General features: G+C 40.5%; 3 protein-coding genes across 3 annotated transcripts; 2 read left to right on the top strand and 1 right to left on the bottom strand.

Annotated features, from left to right (window-relative positions):
* The first annotated feature begins 2,551 nt into the window (after window positions 1-2,551).
* efcab14 (EF-hand calcium binding domain 14) lies at window positions 2,552-10,949 on the top strand. Its single transcript, XM_034137791.1, has 9 exons — window positions 2,552-3,235; window positions 4,147-4,295; window positions 4,428-4,573; window positions 4,797-4,895; window positions 5,012-5,119; window positions 8,104-8,256; window positions 8,366-8,465; window positions 8,556-8,687; window positions 9,464-10,949. Exons 1-9 carry the CDS (start codon window positions 3,060-3,062, stop codon window positions 9,637-9,639), a joined length of 1,239 nt encoding a protein of 412 aa, XP_033993682.1. The 5' UTR covers window positions 2,552-3,059; the 3' UTR covers window positions 9,640-10,949.
* On the bottom strand, window positions 10,343-12,235 carry znf830 (zinc finger protein 830). The gene has a single exon (XM_034137792.1). The coding sequence runs from the start codon at window positions 12,136-12,138 to the stop codon at window positions 11,134-11,136; it is 1,005 nt and encodes a 334-aa protein (XP_033993683.1). The 5' UTR covers window positions 12,139-12,235; the 3' UTR covers window positions 10,343-11,133.
* Window positions 12,236-12,304: 69 nt separating this feature from the next.
* Window positions 12,305-22,293, top strand: LOC117488728 (ankyrin repeat domain-containing protein 13C-like). The gene is made up of 13 exons (XM_034137787.1): window positions 12,305-13,136; window positions 13,242-13,283; window positions 13,863-13,967; window positions 15,706-15,791; window positions 15,965-16,010; window positions 16,230-16,296; window positions 16,432-16,576; window positions 16,662-16,793; window positions 17,584-17,745; window positions 17,832-17,911; window positions 18,805-18,903; window positions 20,728-20,828; window positions 20,925-22,293. The coding sequence occupies exons 1-13, from the start codon at window positions 12,767-12,769 to the stop codon at window positions 21,053-21,055; spliced, it is 1,566 nt and encodes a 521-aa protein (XP_033993678.1). The 5' UTR covers window positions 12,305-12,766; the 3' UTR covers window positions 21,056-22,293.
* Window positions 22,294-22,611: the final 318 nt, after the last annotated feature.

The raw sequence follows: 22,611 nt of genomic DNA, 5'->3' as shown, positions 1-22,611 counted from the left end.
CATTCTCTGTCAGCACCCAACGCAGCTCCCTGTCAGACAGTTGTGGGAATCACTTCGAGTGAGAATATTAGAACCCTGCCGTGAACAAAGTGTAAAAACAAGTGTTTTGTAGTAATCACAGTAGAGGGTTTCTACTGCCTGCAGATCCATACCTTGTGGCTGTAGAGGCAAGGATCCATAAGTTGAAGCGTCATCCTTTCCGTCTTAACCCCGGAGACTCCAGCGCAGAGATGAAACACCTCTGATGCTTTGAGTTGCAGCCAAGTGCAGGCGGGGATCTATGCAAGCCCTCAGCATGATGCTTGTCCCCTCACCAGGTGTTCTTAGTGCATACAAGCCAGTGATTGAATTTTGCTCTGCTACCCACCCATGTCGCAGCTGGATTCACAGCAAATGAATTCAAAACAATACAGTAGCTGCTTAGCCGTTAAACGCTCTTCAATAAAAGGGCAAGCACATCCTTTCTTACTACTATAATATTAGCGTTGTGTTTGTGTGGTCGGCATCATGCATTGCTCTGAGCAATTCTTTTCTGAGGATAATAAAGCATCAGCAGTAGGATGTCAATCTCGCGCAACTCAATAACTAAAGTCGTACTGAGAAGCTGAGGAGCATCTCAGTTCCTTTGTAAATTGGTCCAGTGTGGAGATTTTCATCCAGTGTCATTATTAATAGTATTGTGGTGAGGTATTGTGGGGGGCCAGCCACATAAAGGAACATCTTTTCAAAGCCAAAAGCAGGTCAGTGGGAGTCCGTTTTCAATGAGAAAGAGCTAAAGGCCAGACTGCAGAGACCCTGCCTCGACTCAGCCCATGTGTCTTGCTGGGTCGGCCCAAAAGCGCTCCAGGTTAGCTGGATCTCTGCCGGACCCCTGCTGGAAAAGGGAAATTGAAAGGAAAAATTAAATACTGTTTCATAGAATGGGTTGCATTTATAAACATGATTATGTCAACATAACACACAAACATGATAAAGACCTTGAGGATAACCTGTAGATATATAAATATGCACGCTACAAACATGCAAGTTAATAACGCAACAATTAGTCAAATAGCATTGAATTTACAGGAATTTACATAATTTTCAATGACTGATTCATTGTTTGGTCAATGAAAAACACCAAACGTTTGCTGTTAGGATTTAAGGTTTTTTCAAGGATTTCAATTGTAAGATTAACATTTTTAGTTTTGGACAAACAAGCAATATGAAGAATATAAATATCCAGATCAATACATACAAAATAATCAGGGTTTTTTGCACTCTTATGAATGGCTCTGATTACGGCTGGCATTGTTATCATTATAATTAAATCATCAAATCACTATATTATATCATTATTTTTCTTTGCTCAGAATCATCCATGTAAGCAAGAAGAAATCCTGAAGATCCTATCATCACAATATTGTTCAGCAAACAGTAGGTCAACTAATACACGCACCTCAGAAAACAAATACCTTAAATACATAAAAACTGAAAATGAATAAAACAATAAAGATGACTTCACTGGACCTTGAAATTAGCCCCATGATTAACCCCAACACCAAAATAACCTTCCCTTGGCCATTATGGACAGAATATCAGCTTAGTGCAAAATGTTAAACAAAAGTTAATGAAATTCACTCTGAAAGGGAGACATGTCTGAGAGAAATGCAAAAAGAATTGCTCTCTTGGATGTCCCTTTGGTACATAATACACAATAATGAAACCTCTAAAGTGCACTTCCAGCGGAAAAACAAGATGCAGTGCCATCTACAGTGGCGTTCAAATGGATTAACCATGATGCAGTGCCACAAAAAGAAATCTGGTGACAATGTTGTGTGTTCCCCCATCTGGAGCCATCTGCACCTGGCAGGTTGTGAGTGACTGGTAACCATAGCCTTTGAAGAGGACACCTTCAAGTTATGTTTAACAGCTGCCATCACTACAAACTACCATGACACATTCAGGTCACCAGTTAAAAGAGTCAGCATACACGTTATGTTTAGCGTTACATGTTTGTGATGCCTACCTAAAGTTGTTGACTTTGTGGTCAATAGGCTGCCCTGGCCCTGGAGTGCTAATACTATACAGGCATGCTCACATGCAAGAACACTTTTTGTGCACTGGTGTTTTTTTGGATCCATGCTGGTGCCCCCCTCATGCCATTTATTTTGTTTACAGTTTTGGCCCCTGCCCCTCACACTGCCTGAGCCCGCCACTGCTTGGAACTAGCTCTTGGCTGCATGCTCAGTGGAATTTAGCTTGATACCAATTATCAGTATATCTAGAATATTAACGCATTGTTTTAAATGGTAGTCATTCTAACTGTCCACGCCAGAAGTCACTTTGTATACATTTAGCTGGTTCATAACATGTAACTCCTTAATATATCGAAGCAATTTTCTGATTCTTGCTAGGTCGACTTACTTGCATGGTTCTTGACAGTGTGCAGCATCAGTGCTGGCGGTGTTGTGCTCTGTGTGCTCCCTGTCAGAACTGATACCCGGAAGTTGTAGTTTTCACTGCACCAATCAGCTGAGAGGTTACTTGGACGCACTGCCACAATAATACAGGCAGCAGGACGGATCGCTGGAAATTCAGTGTAGGATATTTAGATTTTACGATAGACAGGTTTTATCAATCAACTCAAAGACTTGTTATTGCGCTTCCAAGATAACAGACGCCGAGGTACGTATTTTCAAACGTCGCTTAGACGATGTGAAAGCACTGTACCGATAGCTTCTGTTAGCTACCGTTAGCAAGGTGTCAGATGCTAGCCTAGCTAACGTATGTGACAACCCGGTAGCTAGGGGACAAAGTTGTTTTGAAGAAGGTTTATGGGTGCCTGATACCAATCAGCTGTTGATTAATTTTGTATATTAGTTGTTGGTCAAGACAACCGGAAACGTCCGATGTGTTTATCCGTTAGCAACCTATCGTGGTTTAAATTTAAGCTAGCAAGAGGACTTTAAGTTATCTCAGCTGATACAAAAACGACAACATCCACCAAGCTGGACAAAACGTTGGACTTAGTTGGGTTTAAATCGGGCTCGGTGGGTTCGCTGACGCCTCAGAAGAAGATGAAGAAGAGGAAGGAACTGAATGCCTTGATCGGGCTAGGGGACAGCAAGAGAAAGAAGAGCAAAAAGGGGTCTGGTCACCGACTTCTCCGAACCGAGCCTCCGGACTCTGAGTCCGACTCCAGCTCAGATGACGATGAGTTCAACAACTTGAGCAGCGGGGCTAACTTTGGGAAGTGAGTGATCACTTTAATAAGGTTTTGTTGTGGTAAAGTACGAGTGTTATTTTTAAACTGTCATCACTTTTCAAAAGAAAATTCAAGATTCAAAGGCTTTGTTGTCATATGCAAAGTAACCACAGTGTAGTTATGGCAATGCAAATCTAAAGTCCCAGGCTCCTCCAGCAATGCAACATAAATATATATGAGACATAAAACATGTATATCTTTATTTCGAACAGAGAAAAAACAAAGACAAACAATTCAATTAATTTAAGAAAAAACAGAGTAGAAATAAAATGAGGCAAGAGGAATGTGCAAGTAAAATGCAAAGTTTAAGTAAAGCATTTAAATATAATATTGGAAACATTGAACAACATTAGCATCATGAACATGACTTTCCATTAACTATGTGGAATTCATTTTTGTAATGGTGTTAAAGTTGCCAACATATTGCAAACAGATCACATACCATATAAATCACTATGGCACATAGTATTCCATTCTTCTTTACTAGGACATACAGGAGGATTGCATTAAATCTTAAATCCTTAACCAGACAAGAAGAACGTTTCCTCTGCCCTGGTGCACATGACCTATACTACACTCTGTGCAGAGAGAAATATTTGAATATGGCCCAATCAATCCACTTGCTCTTCGTCTGTGCTCAGGTTAAAGCAAAGTATGACCCATCTTGCACACTGAGAATATATCAAGTTTCAACTCAAAATTAGAAACAATCAATGCTACATTCAGCATGAAAATAATATAGAATGTAGCAACTCGTGTTTTAAAGCGACGGTTTTTACCAATAATCCTCATAATTCCCATGACACAGAATGTAGCCTTCTTAGAATATCTCCTACATGAATAATGAAAGAAGCTGTGCAGTTGTAATGTCTAACATTACCATGTGTCTTCTCTTACAGAAGAAGCTACACGCAGTGCTGCAATGTGTGCTACCCCTTGTTTCTGTTCATCATACTTGCTGCCTGCGTTATGGCCTGTGCTGGACTCATATGGATGCAGATTGCTCTGAAGGAAGATCTAGACTCGCTGAAAGAAAAGCTGCATAGCAGTAAGACAGTTACCTCGTGATGAGTCATAAAAAGCTCACTGCCCTTTGAACAATAAAAACCTGTTATATGCCGGTTACATGTTCTTTTGTCCGTAACACTCCTGTAAACTTATTTTATTGTTTTTGTAACAGTGGAATCCAGCCAGAAAGTGTCATCAAGTGAAATACCAAAACTAAATGAGGACCTGAAAAACAAGGAGAGAAAGCTTGACGACATAGAAAATGGAGACAAGGGGTTGGGCAAGCTCTGGTCCAACCTAACAGAAATTAACAGAAAGGTCAGTTTTATTTATTCGCTTAGAGGTTTTAAAGCCACCAGAGCTCATGACAAAGGGATAGCATCAAGACTTACCGTGTTTGTCATACGTCAGTTGCTGATCTTTTCTTGACATTAACTTTTTAACTTTGTGCTAGTCTTAGTTTTCTTTGAAAGTATTGACTAGATTGGTAACTCTATCTTAGAGATGTAACTTAATCTTTTTTGTAATTGTACTCCTGCAGATCAGTTTGCTGGACTCGGCTGTAAACCATTTAAAGGTCAACTTGAAATCAGCTGCTGACTTAGTCAGCCTTCCCACTACAGTTGAAGAGCTTCAAAAGGTAAAAGCTAAAATAATTTGATGGATGAAATCTGCTTGAGAATCTTTATCAACGGATATTCTATGTGTTGTACTGATTTTCACAATTGACCTGGAAGTGTGTTTTTTGTGTTCCAGAGTGTTGCTACAATTGGCAGCACACTAACAAGTGTACAGCACGATGTGAAGACTATGCAGGCTGCTTTTGAGCAGCAGAAGAAAGATGAAGAGTTGAAGAAAGCAATGGTAAATTCAAGCTAATTTCGAATAGGTCCTTATTTAAACTTGGAGATTATTATGTAATCTCTTGTTTTTTCTTGCCTTGCAAAGTTAATGTTACATACTTTAAAAGTCTCACACATTAAGTTTGTGGTAATTTAATCATCAGTTTTTTATCTCAGAATGAATCAACATATACAGTATATGTACCATTCAGTCGATGATGACTGTTTGTGAAGAGATATAGAAAAATCATAGCCACTAGACTTTCTGTTCATTCTTCCAATTGTGTAACAAATTGCTAAAATCTCTATGCAGTGTGTTGGGCAGATGACAGATATCACAGAGGATTCTGAAGCTGTGCTCCTTTTGTAAATAGTAAATAGGGCTGCAAGCTCAAGTGTTTTGCACATGAGCAAAGCACATGTATTTTTCATGAGCCGAATTCAAAGATTTCACTTATTTTGTTTGACAGCCTGTCTTTTTTCATTACATTTCTACCCTCACTTCAAATATAGCTCACGGCTGCTGTTCTCATTTATTATTAATGCACAAACGTATGGAGAGCAGTGTTTAGAAAACAAGTTAACAGTGCGTTGTGCTCTCTCGAATGTAGTCAAGCACCTGCGGCCGACAAACTGCACCTCAGACAGCATTCCCTCTCGCCTTCTCAGAGATGTTTTTGATTCAGTTGGAGCAAGTATTTTATTACTTGTAAACACCTCTCTTAGCTCAGGATGTGTCCCAGCTGCCTTCAAACATGCCGTGGTTAAGCCACTCCTTAAAAAGAAAAATCTCGACCCCTCCATTCTCGCAAATTTTAGGCCCATCTCCCAGCTACCTTTTTTATCAAAAGCCCTGGAGCGAGTAGTCTACGCCCAGCTGCAGTCTTTTTTAACCACGCATGGAATCCATGAAAAGTTTCAGTCTGGCTTCAAACCCATGCACAGCACTGAAACAGCCCTTTTAAGAGTTTTTAATGATCTGCTCCTAGCCGCCGACTCAGGTAGCCCAGCTGTCTTGGTGCTGTTAGACCTGACAGCTGCCTTTGACACTGTGGACCATAGCATCCTGCTGTCACGGCTTGAACAGTCCGCTGGCATCACAGGCTCTGCCCTTGCATGGTTCAGGTCCTACCTGACAGACCGTAGCTTCTCGGTACAGCTAGGTGCCTTCTCCTCTGCCAAAGCCCCTCTTACCTGTGGGGTTCCCCAAGGCTCGATTCTGGGCCCCATCCTTTTTCTACTGTACATACTGCCCCTAGGTTCAATACTCACAAAACATAACATTCCCTTACACTGCTACGCCGACGATGTACAGTTCTATCTGCCTCTCAAAGCAAATGTCACACACTCACTACAGCAGCTGATGGACTGCTTAGCAGAGATAAAATCCTGGCTGAGCAAAAACTTCCTCAACCTCAACGAGAGCAAGACCGAGGTCATCTTTTTTGGACCGCAACCTCCAGCCTCTCCGGTTGATATTCTGGGCTCTATCAAAAAAAACATCCTCCCCTCGGTCATGAACCTTGGAGTGACCTTCACCAGCACTTTTAAATTCGACAAGCAGGTCAGCACCGTAGTAAAATCCTGCTTTTTTAAAATAAGACTATTGGCCAAAACCAAGTCGTATTTATCTTTTAAAGACTTCGAAAGGGTTATTAACGCCTTTGTAACCTCGAGACTGGACTATTGTAACGCTCTGTATGTGGGTATGGACCAGGCCTCAATCAAACGCTTACAGCTAGTCCAAAACGCTGCTGCACGTTTGCTGACTGGCCACAAAAAGCGCGACCACATCACCCCTATTCTGGCCTCACTACACTGGCTTCCAGTTCGGTTCAGAATTGATTTTAAAATCCTTTTATTTGTTTTTAAAGCACTAAATGGGCTGGCTCCGGCCTATATAGCTGAACTGCTCCAGCGCTACACCCCAGCCAGAGCTTTAAGGTCTGCTGACCAGCTGCTGCTGGTAGTGCCCAAGACCAAGCTAAAAACCAGAGGGCACCGAGCCTTCGCAGCAGCTGGCCCTAGGCTCTGGAACACTCTGCCCCTCCATGTGAGGTCGGCCCAGACCCTGGGGGTTTTTAAATCAAAACTAAAAACACACTTCTTCTCTCTGGCTTTCTAGTTAGAGCGAAGCACGACTCCTGACTTTTCCGTGTGTTTTATTTTTATTTTGTTTTTTTTAAGATATATCTGTTGTAATTTATTGTCGTTTATTGTGATTTGTAGTAATGTGTTTTTATTACCTGTACAGCACTTTGGCTCGACCAAAAATCGCTTTTAAATGTGCTATATAAATAAAACCTGATTTGATTTGATTTGATTTGATAAGTGGATTAGTTCAGTAACTTGGCGTGCCTAATGTACTACTTCTCAGTTCCCAGCTGAGAAATGTTGCTTTGTGCATATTCAGCTCTCTCCATTTTGAGGCAAATCTTTCTCCATATGGCCAAAATGTTTCTGTTGATTAATTTCAGTTGATCTGCCCAACTGTGGCGCTTTTCCAGAAATTGAATCCGCAGTGAACTTTGCCACTGTCAGATTAACGTGTAATGTTTATTTGTTTACTCGCGCATGCACAAATGTTTTTGCAAATTCTGTCGGGCTTACATTGACAGAGCAGTCTGGCTTAGAAGGTCCTGTCATTTCTTGGATTCTCGCATTGGGTTTCCATTCATAATTCATGAAACAAGTGCCAATCTATTTTGGGATCTTAGATGCTTTAGTTTGTTGAGGGAAACTAGGTCAAATATCTGAGACAACTGCAGAATGTTTTCTCCACTTTATTTTTCATAAGGAAAATAGGATGGGTAAAGAGGATCAGCAAATAATAATAATCCTAAACTACATCATTTTCAGCGATTTAGTCAGTGATGAATTGCTAGCTGACTGTGATGTCCATAGTCCATTTTGAATGGCCTGGATGTCTACAATTCACATAAACACATAGAAATGTCCGCTTACAAAAAACTGCATGTTGCTTTACATGTATATTTCTTGTCATAGGAAATAACAGACCTGAGAAAAGCAGTAGGTGAGGCGAACAAGACCGAGGAGCTGCGTCACACACAGACTGACGGGCAGATCCACATCCTCCTCTCTACGGTCGCAGAGCTTCAGCAGAGAGTGTTGTCGTTAGAGAACGGGTCAAAACAAAGCGTGAGTAATATGAAGCTTTTACGTTTATTTCTGCATTTAAAAGTATGGATGTTGATCACTGACTTCAAAGGTAAAAGAGAACTCAATGCACTTTACATCTGCTTCACAGTCAAAGGTGAATGACGCAGCAGCCATCACCAGTGAAAGTCCAACAACAGAAGTTATTAAAGAAGCTACTACAACCAAAGCAACACCTGAGGACGTGCAAGGTACACTGTAGGATAGCTCACTTTATTACAGGGTCTTTATTTTGCCCCTTGTTACCTTTTTAATATATTTTCCTCCCCTTTTCTTTACAGAGGTGTCCACCCCACTGACAGAGCCTCATACAAGCAGACGCCCACGCTTTCTAACTCCAAACCGTGCTAAGAGAGAGGCTTTGAAACCATGCCCAAGGAGGGTGATCCTGTATGGTATCCGCTCTCTGAAAGGTGCAAACTACTACTCCAATTTGATAGCTAAGCTTTTATTAAATAAAAAGTTTGGTAAATACACATATTTGCTTTCTTGCTGGGATCGAAATGAGTCCCATGTCATCCAGTAAACATAAGGCTATGATATATGAAGTCTCCTCTAGTTGCCTGGCAACCACACTGTGATCACAAGACTTTGTGTAGTTACTGCTCCAATTTAAGAAATGCTCTGCAAACCCCATTAAAAGTTAACTTGGAGTCCGTACATACAAGCAAAGGAGCTATAACAAAATCAAAGAACTGGCTCTTCAAATGTTCATTTATTTATTCTAGTAGCAAACATCACAAAACTTAATTATAAATGTATATTTTGTTGGGTTTCTATTCAGTGTGCAGTGTGCAATTGTTTTTCTTTTTTTCTACTCTGTGTTTATTTGCAATGCAACTTTAAAGGTGCTTACCGCATCTTGCTGAACTGTGTGTACTGCTCTAGTTGGGTTAATATAGGCAATTTGGCCTTTCATTATTGGCTAATAATTTATTGCCTATAATTGCATTATCGGATCAATACATAGTAGTATACATTTCCCAACAATACATCATGCATCCCTACATTTTCCCCTCATTTTCTGTCTTGATGCGTATTTAACAGACAGACATGATATGAGTAAAATGAATCTCTCCGCAAGAAAGGCTACAAAATTGTACTATGAATATTTTCAGTTTTGCAAAGTGCCATTTCAAGAGTGCAGAGCCCTCTTTTTGATTATTATATTATATTATTCTTTTCCCAGAGTTGGAGGACTTCTACCAGCAGGAAGGCGTCGGGCTTGATTCGCCCGGATTGACCTACCGCAGCCTGAGGGAAATAATTGGAACATCAACTACTGCTCGTACCATGGAGTGTTTTGACAATGACGGAGACAAGAGGTACTCCCTGATGGAGCTTAGAGCTGCTGTAGGTTGGTGAGCACATCATCACTGACAGTAGTGAACAGTATTGAATACCCAGCGGGGTCTGGTAGTTTGAAGTTCCTGACCCTTTTCTGTAATTGCTGCACTTTTGTGAACTGTATATTTATCATTCTGATTGTGGAACAGTGGTGCAGGCATGCCCCATTCTCACACATCCTGGTGTGTCTCATCACAATCTAATTCATGAACCATACTCTTACATTTTTAAATGAACAACCTGTATACAGTATATTCAGCTTCGATTTTAGAAGATTTCTTGGATTACATGAAATAAAAACGGGGGAAGTGTTTAGAATTATTTTGAATCCTGTTTTCCACCCTTAATTCTCAGACTTACGGTTTTCAGTTTTAATTTTATTGTCAGTCTGTTCCATCTCGACTTTTGTGTGTATTTAGCTTTCCTGGAGGCTGTAATGGTCAGCCTATTACCCAACCCATCAAAACTAACACCTGGTAGAACTCACCTGAACCTTAATTGTAGAATGTTAGGACTGTTTACAAATTAATACTAGAAACTGTTTTTGTGAGTCTTTTGTTTTTAGACAGATGGTCCTAACTTAACTGAAACACAGTTGAGCATAAGAGAATGGATTATCTACGCTCTTTCCTAAGCTAACAACCTTTTCTGCGTAGTGTTTTTTCCTCATCTATTTTCAGTTAGTTACTACAATTTAATTGTATTTACTCCATCTGTACAATTTTTTTTTTTTTTTGCAGCTTTCAGTTTAACAAGTTTTGAAGGGCTATGAACACTTTCATAAAGGGTTTTGAAGTAGTTACTTATGAGGCATATGTAGCAATAACAAACTGATATAGATATTGCTTGTTCAAATTTGCAGTAGACAGAAAGCACAGCTAGCTCACAATATTTTACAGGTAGTATAAGAAGCACTGACCATCACTCTTTATATGATTCATTTTATTCAATTTTTATGGGCCTAATAATGGTGTATTTACATTACAAATGTGTCCTACTTAAACATTGTTGTACTCTGTAAAAATGGTTTAAATGTATTCTCACAAATCATGTTGGGACACATTTTCTTTACAGTCTTAATCTCAACATTGTACATTCTTTTTAAAAATAATTATCTTGTGCTTTGCATGTTGCTTATATTGTGACATGAACACATTATTTATAAACTTAACATAGTCGACTTCTTGTTTTTGCAGGACAATGTAACAGCTTTGACCATAATGACATACTGTACATGTTGGGTCCATGCTGCTGCTGTAAATGGGGAGATTTTATGAATGTGTTTTTGTGTGAGCACCAATGAATAAACACAAAGTTAAAAAGTTTGATTTCCATATGGTTCCTTTTAGTGATGAAATGACAGAACTTTTCTACAAAACAATGTCACTGCATCACATTTATTTCAGTTTGAAATATACAAAAAGGAGGTGACACTGTTTTATCAAACATATTTACAATTGTTGGATTACTGACAGACACATGGCTTTTTTCTCAATGTTATCACTATGATACTTAAGCCAGTGCCCCTTTAGCCCTCCAGTCCCCGGACAGAAGCCCCATCAGCACCTCTTCATCCTCTTCTTCCTCGTCGCTGGCATCGACCTCCATACTTTCATCCTTTTGTGGCTGATTCCTTTTCACCACATCTCGCTTATCTCTTAGTAATTCCACCCTCCTGTAACACTCAATCTGTTCATCAATTTCGTCAATCTGCCTTTCCAGGCGACCCTCCTCGTCGTCCTCCGCCACGATGGCTTCAGATTTTGTGTTCACCTGTCGGATCTCCTTTTGAAACTCATCCCACTCCTTGTCCATTTGATCTTTGGGTGCGTCAACATTGCGCACTTTAGCATCTCTCACAGGGTCGTCGAAGAAGCCCTCTGGCAGTGCTTCGGCTGAGTTGTCCTTCTTCTCTGTGCTCTTCTCCTGCCCGTCTGCTTTGAGGATGGATCCTGAGTGGGAGACGGCAGGTGTGGATGGGATGGAGCTGTCAAAGAAATCGTCAGGTAGTCCCGCAGATTCTTCCTTTTGGGGAGCGGGAGTTGATGAAGATCCTGCCTCTCCAGCATCTTCTTCCATCTCATCATCTTCATCATAAACTCCAGCCAACAGACTCAGTCCTGCAGATTTTTTAATAGGAACCGGTGCGTGGGGTTTCTTAAAAACATCGTCTGATAGCACTGAAGATGAAGGTTTTGCTTTTTTCCCGCTGTCGTCCTCGGTGTCCGGTGCTTTTCTCTTCACCGGTTGTATCTGTGGTGTCGCTGGTTGACTTTTCCCTGACTTAAGCTCGGCAACTTTCTCTTTGTGCGGTTTTCCAAGAACATGCGCAGGCCACAGTAGCTCGGACTTCACCTGCACATTGCACAGTAAACAACTGAGGTGCCCGAGACTGTTGTACTTAGCAAAAGGAGACTCCACGCGCTTCTTGTCCGTTGTTTGCCTCTGTTTTACCCTCATTAAGCGTCGCAGTTCCTCCTGATTTACCACTTTCTTCCCCTTCTTTGAGGACGCCATTCTTCAAAACAACACAGCTTGTTAGCTAGCTAGCTAGCTTCTTGCTTTTGCAGTGAAGTAAAAATGCGTCTCGTTAAGATGACATCACTGGCATGAACTCTCGTCAAACTGTGTGTTTTAGAAAAATCTCGCGATATTTTCCACTCGCAGTAAGCTAGCAGGGATGTTAGCTCAGCTGGTTTATTGTACCATCCAGTCCGCCTGAATTTCGCCGCAAAGCGACCTGAATCGATACCATTTGATAACCTATATCCACGCAGGGGTATAGACAATGATGTAGTCGTTTGGTATTCGTTTTAATCCTTAGCTGTATGTTGATTTAGTGCGTGTGTGTTGTGTTATGTTAGACATTATTTTGTGTTTTCATCGCCGCACCCACCATATTTATTTTTTATTGTGGGCTAGCTAGCGAACATTTGCTGGAAGCTAACGCTGGCTCTGGAGCAGCAGGTGTAACATTATTTGAATAACAGAGAGCGACCAACCATCTACTAGAAAAGTATCGCTGTTTGCTACATTTGTTTACAAGATCATTTTACATCATATTTGATTCAGATTGATGCCACATTTTGACCAGATTAAGCCCATTAACGTTAATTTGTTAGCCGGTTAACGCGCGGTAGTCATCATGACAGGGGAGAAGATACGCACCATGCGAAAGGACCACAACAAACCCAACAAAAATGAGGAGATATTGGACACGTACGATGAGACCTCAACCGGGACTATCCCTAACGGTACCGGTAACCATTTAAAATCCAACAAGGCTTTTCAGAAATCAGAGAAAACCTCGGCACTGCAACAGCAGCTCAATGAAAACAACATTAATGGAAATCCATCACCAATTGGCACCATTGTCAATGATAACAACAAGAACCCAATAATCCTGAGCACTGAGGACTTGGACTTCCCCGTTCATGAGTGTGTGTTCAAAGGTGATGTGAGGAGGCTCTCCTCTCTCATCAGGACCCACAGCATCTCTCAGAAAGATGTACATGGTGAGCTATGTTCTGCCTTTTTGAGTATTTTGTTCAAATGCATCACACAATGATGTTTATTTGTATTATGTACTCAGGAGATCATCTTACGTGCTTCTCTTTCAGGGAACACACCTCTTCACGTGGCTGTGATGATGGGCCACAAAGGTAAAAGTGATAGAAAAATGTAATGTGTTGAACTAGATGTGTAATCCTACCAGGCTATTGTCACACACAGGATTAACAAAAATGAGCCAAATGAAGCTTCTTAGATGATAATCCACTGTGCTCCATGGCCTAATAATGTGGCATTGTTATTATTATCTTTATTAAGGGGCTTTTGACATCCTCATTAAAGTCCCTTTTTAAAAGCACGCCAGTTTTTCTTTATTTTTCAGAGTAGCCTCCATGCTCCTGTATTCATCATGTCTTACGGACTTTTGCAGTATAAGGATAGCATGCTGTAAGTTTAACATAGTTGTTATCTTAAGGAAAACACATCACTGATTACATCCAATACAGCTGATTTAGGAAGGAAAATGTATACTTTGTTATGCATTGCAGCACAAAGTATACACAATCATGTAAAGTGTATTTATACAGCCCTAAATAATAAATAAGTCCCTTCCAATCTGTACAATAAACAACACCCTCTGACCGTAGAAACATCTTGATAATCAAAGACAGAAACAGGCAGAAAGGGGAAAAGAGAACTTTGTCTAACTATTGTTTTGTGTGTTCTTTCAGAATGTGCCCTCCTGCTCCTGGCCCATAACGCTCCTGTAAAGATAAAGAATGCACTGGGATGGAGCCCTCTAGCAGAAGCCATCAGCTACGGCGACAGGCAGATGAGTGAGTTTATGTCAACACGGCTCTGAACCGCTGTCTGCTTTCCTGGGGTTTACATATTTGGATGTGTTTATGGTTTCAATTTCATACCTGCAATAATATACTTATAACAGTGGGTTCGGTGATGCATGTCTGACGGGCCGATAGAGTTACGAAGGCTTCATGGTGTCAGCTTCAGTCTCAATTTGAAGAATAGTCAGTCATTCTGACATCTGGAACTGCTTTCTGTTTGAATGCTTACATTGTATCAGCTTTGATAAATGTCAGCACTGTGGCCGTGCTGTGTTCAGGAAGTATCTCAGATAACTCTGTACAGTGTTTCTGCTGTAACTTGAGGGATACAATCAGTCGTACATCTCAGGATAGCTTAGAAGAAAAAGACAAACATGTTTGTTTTCAAGAGAAAGCCATAGTTTTACTACTTCCATATGATGTTACTAATGTGAGCATCTTTGTCAAATTCCAACTTTTTTCATCTTGTGTTTTGCAAATTGTTGAAAAGGGCAAACAGGGCTTAAAGTTTACAGCTTATGTGTGAACGTGAAGTGAGTGATTTAATTGTTTAAAGATAGCTATCAGGTTGTTCCAGTTTAAAAGATAAAAGTGGGGATTTTCTCTGAGCACTCATCATCCAGATGTGCTGGAACGCAGCCTGAACTCTGGCTTAGTGTGAGGCGGCCCCCCCCCCCCCTGCCTAATGATGATGCTGCTTTTAGACCTGACATCCAGAGAAAAAGAGTCAAATGACACATGAAAGGCACCAACTAATGCCTCTGGGACAAATTCACAGTTTTTTCTTTTTTTTTTAGGTTGTGGTATTATCTTTGTGTACATAAAGATTAGACTAAAGATAAAAGGCAGGCTAAGTTTCTCATAAAAGGACTGTGTACCAAATCACAGATTTTATGACAAAGCCACATTTATATCACTGCTAGTTGCCTAGATAATCTAACTGGAATATCCGCATACCTTTCCTAGTCTGTGATGAAGGTTGTGAGGCCGAGCAGTTTGAGGAATGACCCTCAACGTTGTTAGTATGCGTGGCAGGCTGGTCTGGGACTGGGACCAGGAATGGCGCTTTGAGAAGGTCACACCACTCGCAGGGGTGAAGGGGAGGCAGAGAAGGGGCTGGGGAAAGTCACACACATTAGCACGAATATGCAAATACAGGCATAGCGTGAGGTGTTTTATTCAGACCTCTGGTTAAATAATATGCAGCCCAAAACTGTCTTTCTCTGAGTGAAAAGGACAAATGAAGAATAATGTGTGCTTGAAATCAAATGTGTTGGGTACAGCTTTTCACAAAACACTGCAGTCTCGTCATCACCTTTCGCTTTTACACATGTGCACATTGCGTCAGCAGCTATGCAATGACGAGCTGCAGCCAGCGCCTCATCAGCACTTCTCTCCTCAGGCACGTCCAATGTTTCCCTGCTGGTGGAGATACCCAGGATACCTCTGAGAAATGTTGATTTGTTGGGGTCCACGTGGTGTTGCTTGTTGTGCCTGAGAGAAAGAGCTGCATCAGTTGTATCAGCTCATCTAATCAGTGCTGCTGTAAAAATGTGTCTTCGGTTTCTTCTGGGGCAATAATATTAATATTTCAGTCATACTGTTGTTGTTAATACACAGTTGACTTTGTTTAGTTATATCTAGAGGTCATGTAAATGTGTATTTATGAGGCATCATCTTTCAGGTGTACATTTGTTACAGTTTTCCTGTCTTATCCTTGTTTCTTCAGTCACAGCAATACTGCGGAAATTAAAGCAGCAATCCAGGGAGAGCGTGGAGGATAAGAGGCCAAAACTACTGAAAGCACTAAAGGAGGTTTGCAACTTCTTTTATTCATTGGCTTTTCAAAATCACTGCAGGCTTTGCAATAATGACTTTTGCCTGTCCTTGAGTATGCTTGTTAACTGCTGAAATGCACAATGTGGAATATTCACTGTGCTGTGCTGTACTACTTTTTATGACCGGTGACATTTGTGTTTTTTCTGCAGCTTGGTGACTTTTATCTGGAGCTGCATTGGGACTTTCAGAGCTGGGGTGAGTTTCATATTTCACACAAATAAAAGTTCAGATTGGGTTTTCTCAAACATTGACAAGACCGGCTTTGACTTGAAATCACTTTGCTGCATTCTTATAATTGGGCTGAATTGGTCAGCTGTTGCCTTACTGAATGCTTTTTTTTTTTAAAGATAACTGTTGTTTCTTAGGCTTTCAATAAAATACTTGTTGTTATTCACACTATCGTTTATATTTCAGTGCCGTTGTTGTCCCGGATGCTGCCATCTGATGCTTGTAAAATCTACAAGCAGGGCCTTAACATCAGGTAAAACAGTTTGAAAGAATCTCATTCGCTGTGTGTTTAAAGCTGCGAATAGTTGATATCCAGGTCGAGGACTTGTTTTAGATTTAAAAAGTAGGACGGAACATTCTTCACACACTCTCTCCTCTCTTGATTTAGACTTGACACCACTCTCATAGACTTCACTGATATGAAGTGTCAGCGCGGAGATCTCAGCTTCATTTTCAACGGCGAGGCCGAACCCTCCCAGTCTTTTGTGGTTCTGGACAATGAAGCAAAAGTGTACCAAAGAATACACCACGAGGTGAGGGAGTGGTACAACCAGACCTGTGTCATCAGCTGTTTGATATGAACAGCAACGCCTAACTGTCATTGTTTGTTCCAACAAGGAGTCAGAGATGGAGACCGAGGAGGAGGTGGATATTCTGATGGGCAGTGACGTCTACTCTGCCACTCTGTCCACTAAGTCCATCAGTTTCTCTCGCAGTCAGATCGGCTGGCTGTTCAGAGAAGATAAAACAGTAAGCTTTATGGGACAAACCATTACTAAAGCTCATTACACATCCAACAACATAAAAGAACCATGTACATTTTTTTTAAGATGTTTACAGTAGCTTTTTTTAAACACAGTTCACAAAGCCATGGCATGGTTGAACTATATAAACTAAAGGCACATTAGATTGTGATTAAATATGAAAACATTGCATGTAGGCAGGTCGTTGAGGGTTGTTTTGAGCTTGAATTCTATTCAAATTGTCATGGTCTGCTAATCCTCCCAAACATATAATGTGAATGCGGCCTGGTTGTTTAGATCAACGGTTATACTGTACGGAAACTCAAAAAGTATCATTGTGTACTTTAAAACTGTCACCATATTTTGTGAATAATAATAATAAGATGAGTAGTTTGGCCTTTCCCTAAAGTACTGAATGGGTAAAAGTATCAGAGATGGGATGCAAAAAATTGTTTTCTTTCCTGTTGATAATCTCACAGCCCTCAGGTTTATGTCAGTTTATTCAAATATCCATCATTTCTCTCCGTACAGAGTTTGCAGCACCGTCAAAGTCATTTTTGGTGTTTGAAATGTTTTGTTGCACTATGAATCTAGAAGAGCTGTGGTTACCTAATTGCTATCTTCCGCCTTTAGAAACGTGTCTTGCTTCAGGGATGAGAGGAAAGGGGAATTTAAATATGTTGTCTCCTGATAGTTAGTACAGTCACACCCTCAGGCTGCACTTTGGCACATTTTAAGAATCCAGCCGTAGTGTTGGGTAATTTACAGGATAATACAGCGACACCTTTTCTGTGCAGGAGAGGGTGGGGAACTTCCTGGCTGACTTCTACACGGTGAACGGGCTGGTGCTCGAGTCACGGAAACGGCGGGAACACCTTAGTGAGGAGGACATCTTGAGGAACAAAGCGATCATGGAGAGCTTGAGTAAAGGAGGCAGCCTCAGCGAACAAAACTTTGAGGTGAGAGGAAAAAGAATGTCCTAACTTGATCTACCAATGGTTGAAGGTAATGGTGCCCTGATGACTGATTCTTGTCCTGTCCCCAGCCGGTGAGACGGCTGTCCCTCACAGCTCCCACTCCCAACACACTGTCCTGGGAAGAGTACATCACTTCAGAGCAGGGGAAGTAAGTACTGTAGCTCATATTTTCTATGAATTCATTGTAATTCCACAGGGAAGGGGGCATTTTCTCCCCGGTAATAAACTTGTGAAGTGATACGGACTACACCAATTTACAAGAAAAAAAATGTGTAGATGAAAGCCAATATCTGCTCTTTAAAGGTCACCTATTATGCAAAATCCACTTTTTCATGTCTTTTATACATAAACATGTGTCCCCTCTGTGTAAAGAGATTCTGAAAGTTTCAGGAAAAAAGATTCTCTCTCTTTTTGTCCTGATCCATTTATATAAAAACCTGTCTGAAAATGAGCTGATCAGATTTTGGCCAGTTTATGATGTCATAACGATTTTTTGGCTTGTCTAACCATTAGCCAATCACCAACCAAGGTAACCCCCCCCACCTTATCACCTGAATCTCCTCCTAGAGCACCATTGTGTTCTTTGTAACCAAATATCTCTCAGAGGGGCGTTGGGAGTGGCTCCTGATTTTCATCTAAAGTAACAAACAGAGAATCAGCACTTTTGAAACAGGGCTGAAACAGAGGGGTTTATGGGATGCTACAATGCACGATCTGTTTGGTGTTTGGAGCCAAACACTTCAGAGACATGTTTGTATTTATCTGAGACCTATAATATATTGATGAAAAACAGCATAATAGGGGACCTTTAAATCCAAAATATATTAACCAAATACGCATTTAGCTATTTGCTCTGTCACCAAATCCTCCCCCTTCGTCATGTTGGTCAACTCACGTCACTCTGGTCACATGACGGGTGAATTTTGACTCTCTACTTTCTGCTGCAATGTAACCAGGGCAGTTAGAAGACAGTCTTTTCACATGCTGAGTATTAATATGAAATGAAAGCAATGCATTTTCTGTGTTTCTTCGCACCTTCAGGCCACCTCATCTTGGGAGAGAGCTGGTGTGTAAGGAGAGCAAGAAGAACTTCAAAGCTACTGTAGCCATGAGCCAGGATTTCCCTCTAGGCATCGCGTCGTAAGTACATCCCTTCCTCCTCAGATCTATTTACAAAGCTCTCTGCGCAGATTGATCCTGGGTGAATACTCTTGGGATGCTCTGGGGATTTGAGAAAAGCGTAATGTAGAGAAGCAATAGTTAAGATCAGATAATTGGGCCAGGTAAAGCTCTTTGTTTGTGAGCCTCTGATGAGTCAACTGCTCCACCATGTGACAACAGACCGTCAGTGCTTTGGATTATTTATGTATTTATATCAACTAGGCCATTGTTTTGGCTGTGCTCGGTCTGTTTGAAGTAATATATACTCAGAATATATTTAAGTATTTAAAACGGCCACTTAAACTGACAGTGACACTGATTTAAAATGGCTTCACTTTAACTTTTTCTTTCCTTAAAACGGTATCTGCTGCTGTCGTCCAGTTACACACCCGTTTTCTGGTGATGGAAATGTCCCTTTTATAAGAAAAAAATATTGGTTTTAGTGTAAATTGCAGCTCTTCTTTGAGCTTTAGTTACAATGCTTTGCCTTGAAAATAAAGCGTTTCTTGCTTGCTCCTTTTAGTGATTGTTTTATGAGGAAACCTAAATGAACTAAGCGTTTTTAAATCCAACCTTTGAGTTTTCACGGGCGGAAATAGTTCATATTGAGAACTCCTGATCATGTAAGCAAGAGTTCCAAGTTGATGGAGAACTAATAAGATCTGTGAAAGAGGATTTTCTAGAGGATACAGGATGTTCCACTGAGTGGATCAGGACGCAGGATTCACAGGATGTGGTTTTGTGTTTTCCTGTAATGGGTTACAGGCAGTGCTGTCAAATATTACTGGGACATCATGTAGTAAATTGCTTTATCTCTGCTGAATAAACCCTAATGGAGCTTGCAATAAAACCCAACCCTTTACAATAGCTAATGTTTTTTTAATGTGATTTGTTTTCTTCTCATAAGCATTCTGTGCTTTGTGATGTTAAAAATATGTTGTACTCACTTCTCTTAAAATGTTCCGTTTAATGTCATTAATCACCAAAACAGACCATTGCTATGATGGCAGAGAAATAGCAATTTTTGTTTTGTAGCGGATTACTTTTTATTTATAGTCTTAAAATGATGCATTTTACAGACTGTAGCCTCTAGCTTTTCAGTCTGAGCCCCGCTAGTTTTCTTTCTGACCATTTCTTTAGAGAATAGTTTACAACTGAGATGTAGAGTCAGTGTAATTTAATACATGTTGTGATTGAAAGCCTCTGTCAAAGCTGACATATCAGGATACAAATTATTATACCAGTAGTTTCCAACCTGGGGAACACAAGATACATCTGAGGGATAGCTGAATTATTGACTTGGCAATACACCTTACTAAGAGGGAAACAGTTTAACTGCTGTTTCAAGAGCATGTTAGCTTTTTCATTGTTAGCATGTAGAGGTTAGCATTTAGCTCAAAGCCTCGCTGTGCCAAAGAGCAGACACACAGAGCCACCAGCATGGCAGGAGACTTTTCATCTGGTTTAACTGTGTCTCTTAAGTTATTGCTTTTGTTATTGTAAAACACAAAAATCAAATAAAACATAACTGTTTGCGCCATTGTTTCTCCCTAAATGGGGAGGCGTGTGGCGCAGTGGAATAGTGCGTTGGTGTTCAGATCAGGGGAGCACAGGTTCAAACCCCACTGCAGTCAGCATGTCGTTGTGTCCCTGAGCAAGACACTTCACCCCAAATTGCTCCTGTGGGGATTGTCCACAGTATTGAGTATGTAAGTCGCTTTGGATAAAAAGCGTCTAACATGTAATGTAAATGGTCACAAGTCAAGATACTGTTATATCAAACTCACTTTCCTCTTCCTCTAGGTTATTAAACGTGTTGGAGGTCATCGCCCCGTTCAAGCACTTCAACAAACTCCGGGAGTTCGTTCAGATGAAACTTCCTCCTGGGTTTCCAGTTAAACTCGGTAAGCGTGCAGACATACCGCTGCTCTCCTGTGAGAGGGCGAGCTTGTCCAAAAACCACAGAATAAGGTTTCCTTCTTGTGTTTTCCCCCTCGCAGACATCCCCGTCTTCCCCACCATCACAGCAACCGTCACCTTTCAGGAATTCCGCTATGACAAATTTGAAGCCTCTACTTTCGTCATCCCGTCTGAATACAAAGAAGATCCCAGTCGCTTCCCCGACCTCTGACCTGTCAACACGTCTGACACAAACAGGAAATGACCAGCGGGCTAATATGTGCGAGACAAAAAAAGAGGGAATCCTGTCATGTTTTACTCTTATATATTGTATCCGTTTAAAAAAAAAAAAAAAAAAAGGGAACCGGTGTTATTCATCAGTTATTGTTCATTTTTGCTGATGGATCCAAAGTGAATTGATGCAAACGGATGTAACCGAGCGCCATCTTACAAATAGATGCTTATTGGCAGTTTTTTTTTTTGTGAAATGAGTGATAGCTTTCGTTTTATTAGCTGTTCACCACCTGAGCACCTCAATGCGCTGTTCCACGCTGCTGTAACTTCCTGTGAAACTGTCAGAAGACACAGTCTGGACTCCTCACCACCCACTGTTTTAATATCTACTCTTATATCCTCATCTCTTATAAGACTTATTACTGAAATCTCATTCTTTCAAAACTGCACTGACACTGTAAATAATTCACTTCTCATCTGTAATTCATAAGATCACAGATATAGCTATATCCTCCAACTGAGCTTAATATTCATTTATAAATGATGTACTATATATAAATGCATAAACTCAAAAGTAACACTGTGTAGCAATATATTTCCAGTACGTACGAATGTTTTTAACCATCTGGGGGAAGGTTTAGCATAACACATTTAACAGTTTCGATATCCAAGCCTTTTCCCCTGTGCAGGAAGCAAAGTCCTGTGCGTTCAGGTTAGCTCATGTTACCTCTCGGCTGTCTCCATGTTTGTCGTGAAAGAAATCTGTGCTCGGTGTGAGTGAATAATTGTTCTGTAGCAACGGTTGTTGTGTGTCTATTTGTGTGTGGGAGATGGGATATCAGGTAAACTGTTCTTAGTTTAATACTGCACTGATGTTAAGTATATTTAAGGCATGCTATGGCTGTGTTGGCCTACTGGATCACATGCATCTTTAAGCTATATTCTCAGAGCGATTTATTGGTACCAAGATTAAGGAAAACTTGTAACACTTTGTAACAACTTTTAAGTTCTTACAAAACCTCTCATTGATGGTAGCGTTCATTTCTTTCTCCTTTTTAATCCAATGAGATTAAACTAAACTGTGAAGTTGATGGTGAAACCTGAAAATGTCCAGATGGGAAATAATAGGATCCATTCAGTTGTTTCTGGCTTCAGCTTATATGTACTGCAACCATACCTACTTCACGCCCCTTTAAATAAAGCACCAGCATCACGTTTCAACCGACTTTGTGCAAGTACAATAAAAACACAGTATTTCATGAAATATTGGTCCACCGTCACATATTTGACTACACTTTATAAGACTTTTTAAGCATATATTGGGAGAGCTGGTGATAGTAGAATTGAGGTACTTTTACTCAATTATTTTGAGCTAAAAACAGCAGCTAATTTATTTTTTCATTTGTCTGGCTTTCAATCAAAACCAAGTGAATAATGCTTACAGTCAGTAAATCACAAATATAGGATAATAGGAAGCTGGAAATTGTAAATGTTTTAATAATAATGGGTCATAAATATAGTAAAATAGTATTTTAACTTCGTACTTATAAACAA

The sequence above is a fragment of the Trematomus bernacchii genome, unplaced genomic scaffold, assembly GCF_902827165.1.
Source record: "Trematomus bernacchii unplaced genomic scaffold, fTreBer1.1, whole genome shotgun sequence".
Classification (NCBI taxonomy): Eukaryota; Metazoa; Chordata; class Actinopteri; order Perciformes; family Nototheniidae; genus Trematomus; species Trematomus bernacchii.
Note: the sequence above shows the minus strand (reverse complement) of the source record. Positions and strands in the feature narration are given on the sequence as shown.

Excerpts from the sequence above, each read along its gene's own strand:
- efcab14 (XM_034137791.1), top strand. The coding sequence starts at position 3,060 with ATGAAGAAGAGGAAGGAACTGAATGCCTTGATCGGGCTAGGGGACAGC. Across the intron at positions 4,296-4,427 it reads GAAAGAAAAGCTGCATAGCA|TGGAATCCAGCCAGAAAGTG; the intron begins GTAAGACAGTTA and ends TTTTTGTAACAG. Across the intron at positions 4,896-5,011 it reads CAGTTGAAGAGCTTCAAAAG|AGTGTTGCTACAATTGGCAG; the intron begins GTAAAAGCTAAA and ends TTTGTGTTCCAG.
- znf830 (XM_034137792.1), bottom strand. The coding sequence starts at position 12,138 with ATGGCGTCCTCAAAGAAGGGGAAGAAAGTGGTAAATCAGGAGGAACTG.
- LOC117488728 (XM_034137787.1), top strand. The coding sequence starts at position 12,767 with ATGACAGGGGAGAAGATACGCACCATGCGAAAGGACCACAACAAACCC. Across the intron at positions 16,011-16,229 it reads TTGGGACTTTCAGAGCTGGG|TGCCGTTGTTGTCCCGGATG; the intron begins GTGAGTTTCATA and ends TTTATATTTCAG. Across the intron at positions 18,904-20,727 it reads TTCCCTCTAGGCATCGCGTC|GTTATTAAACGTGTTGGAGG; the intron begins GTAAGTACATCC and ends CTCTTCCTCTAG.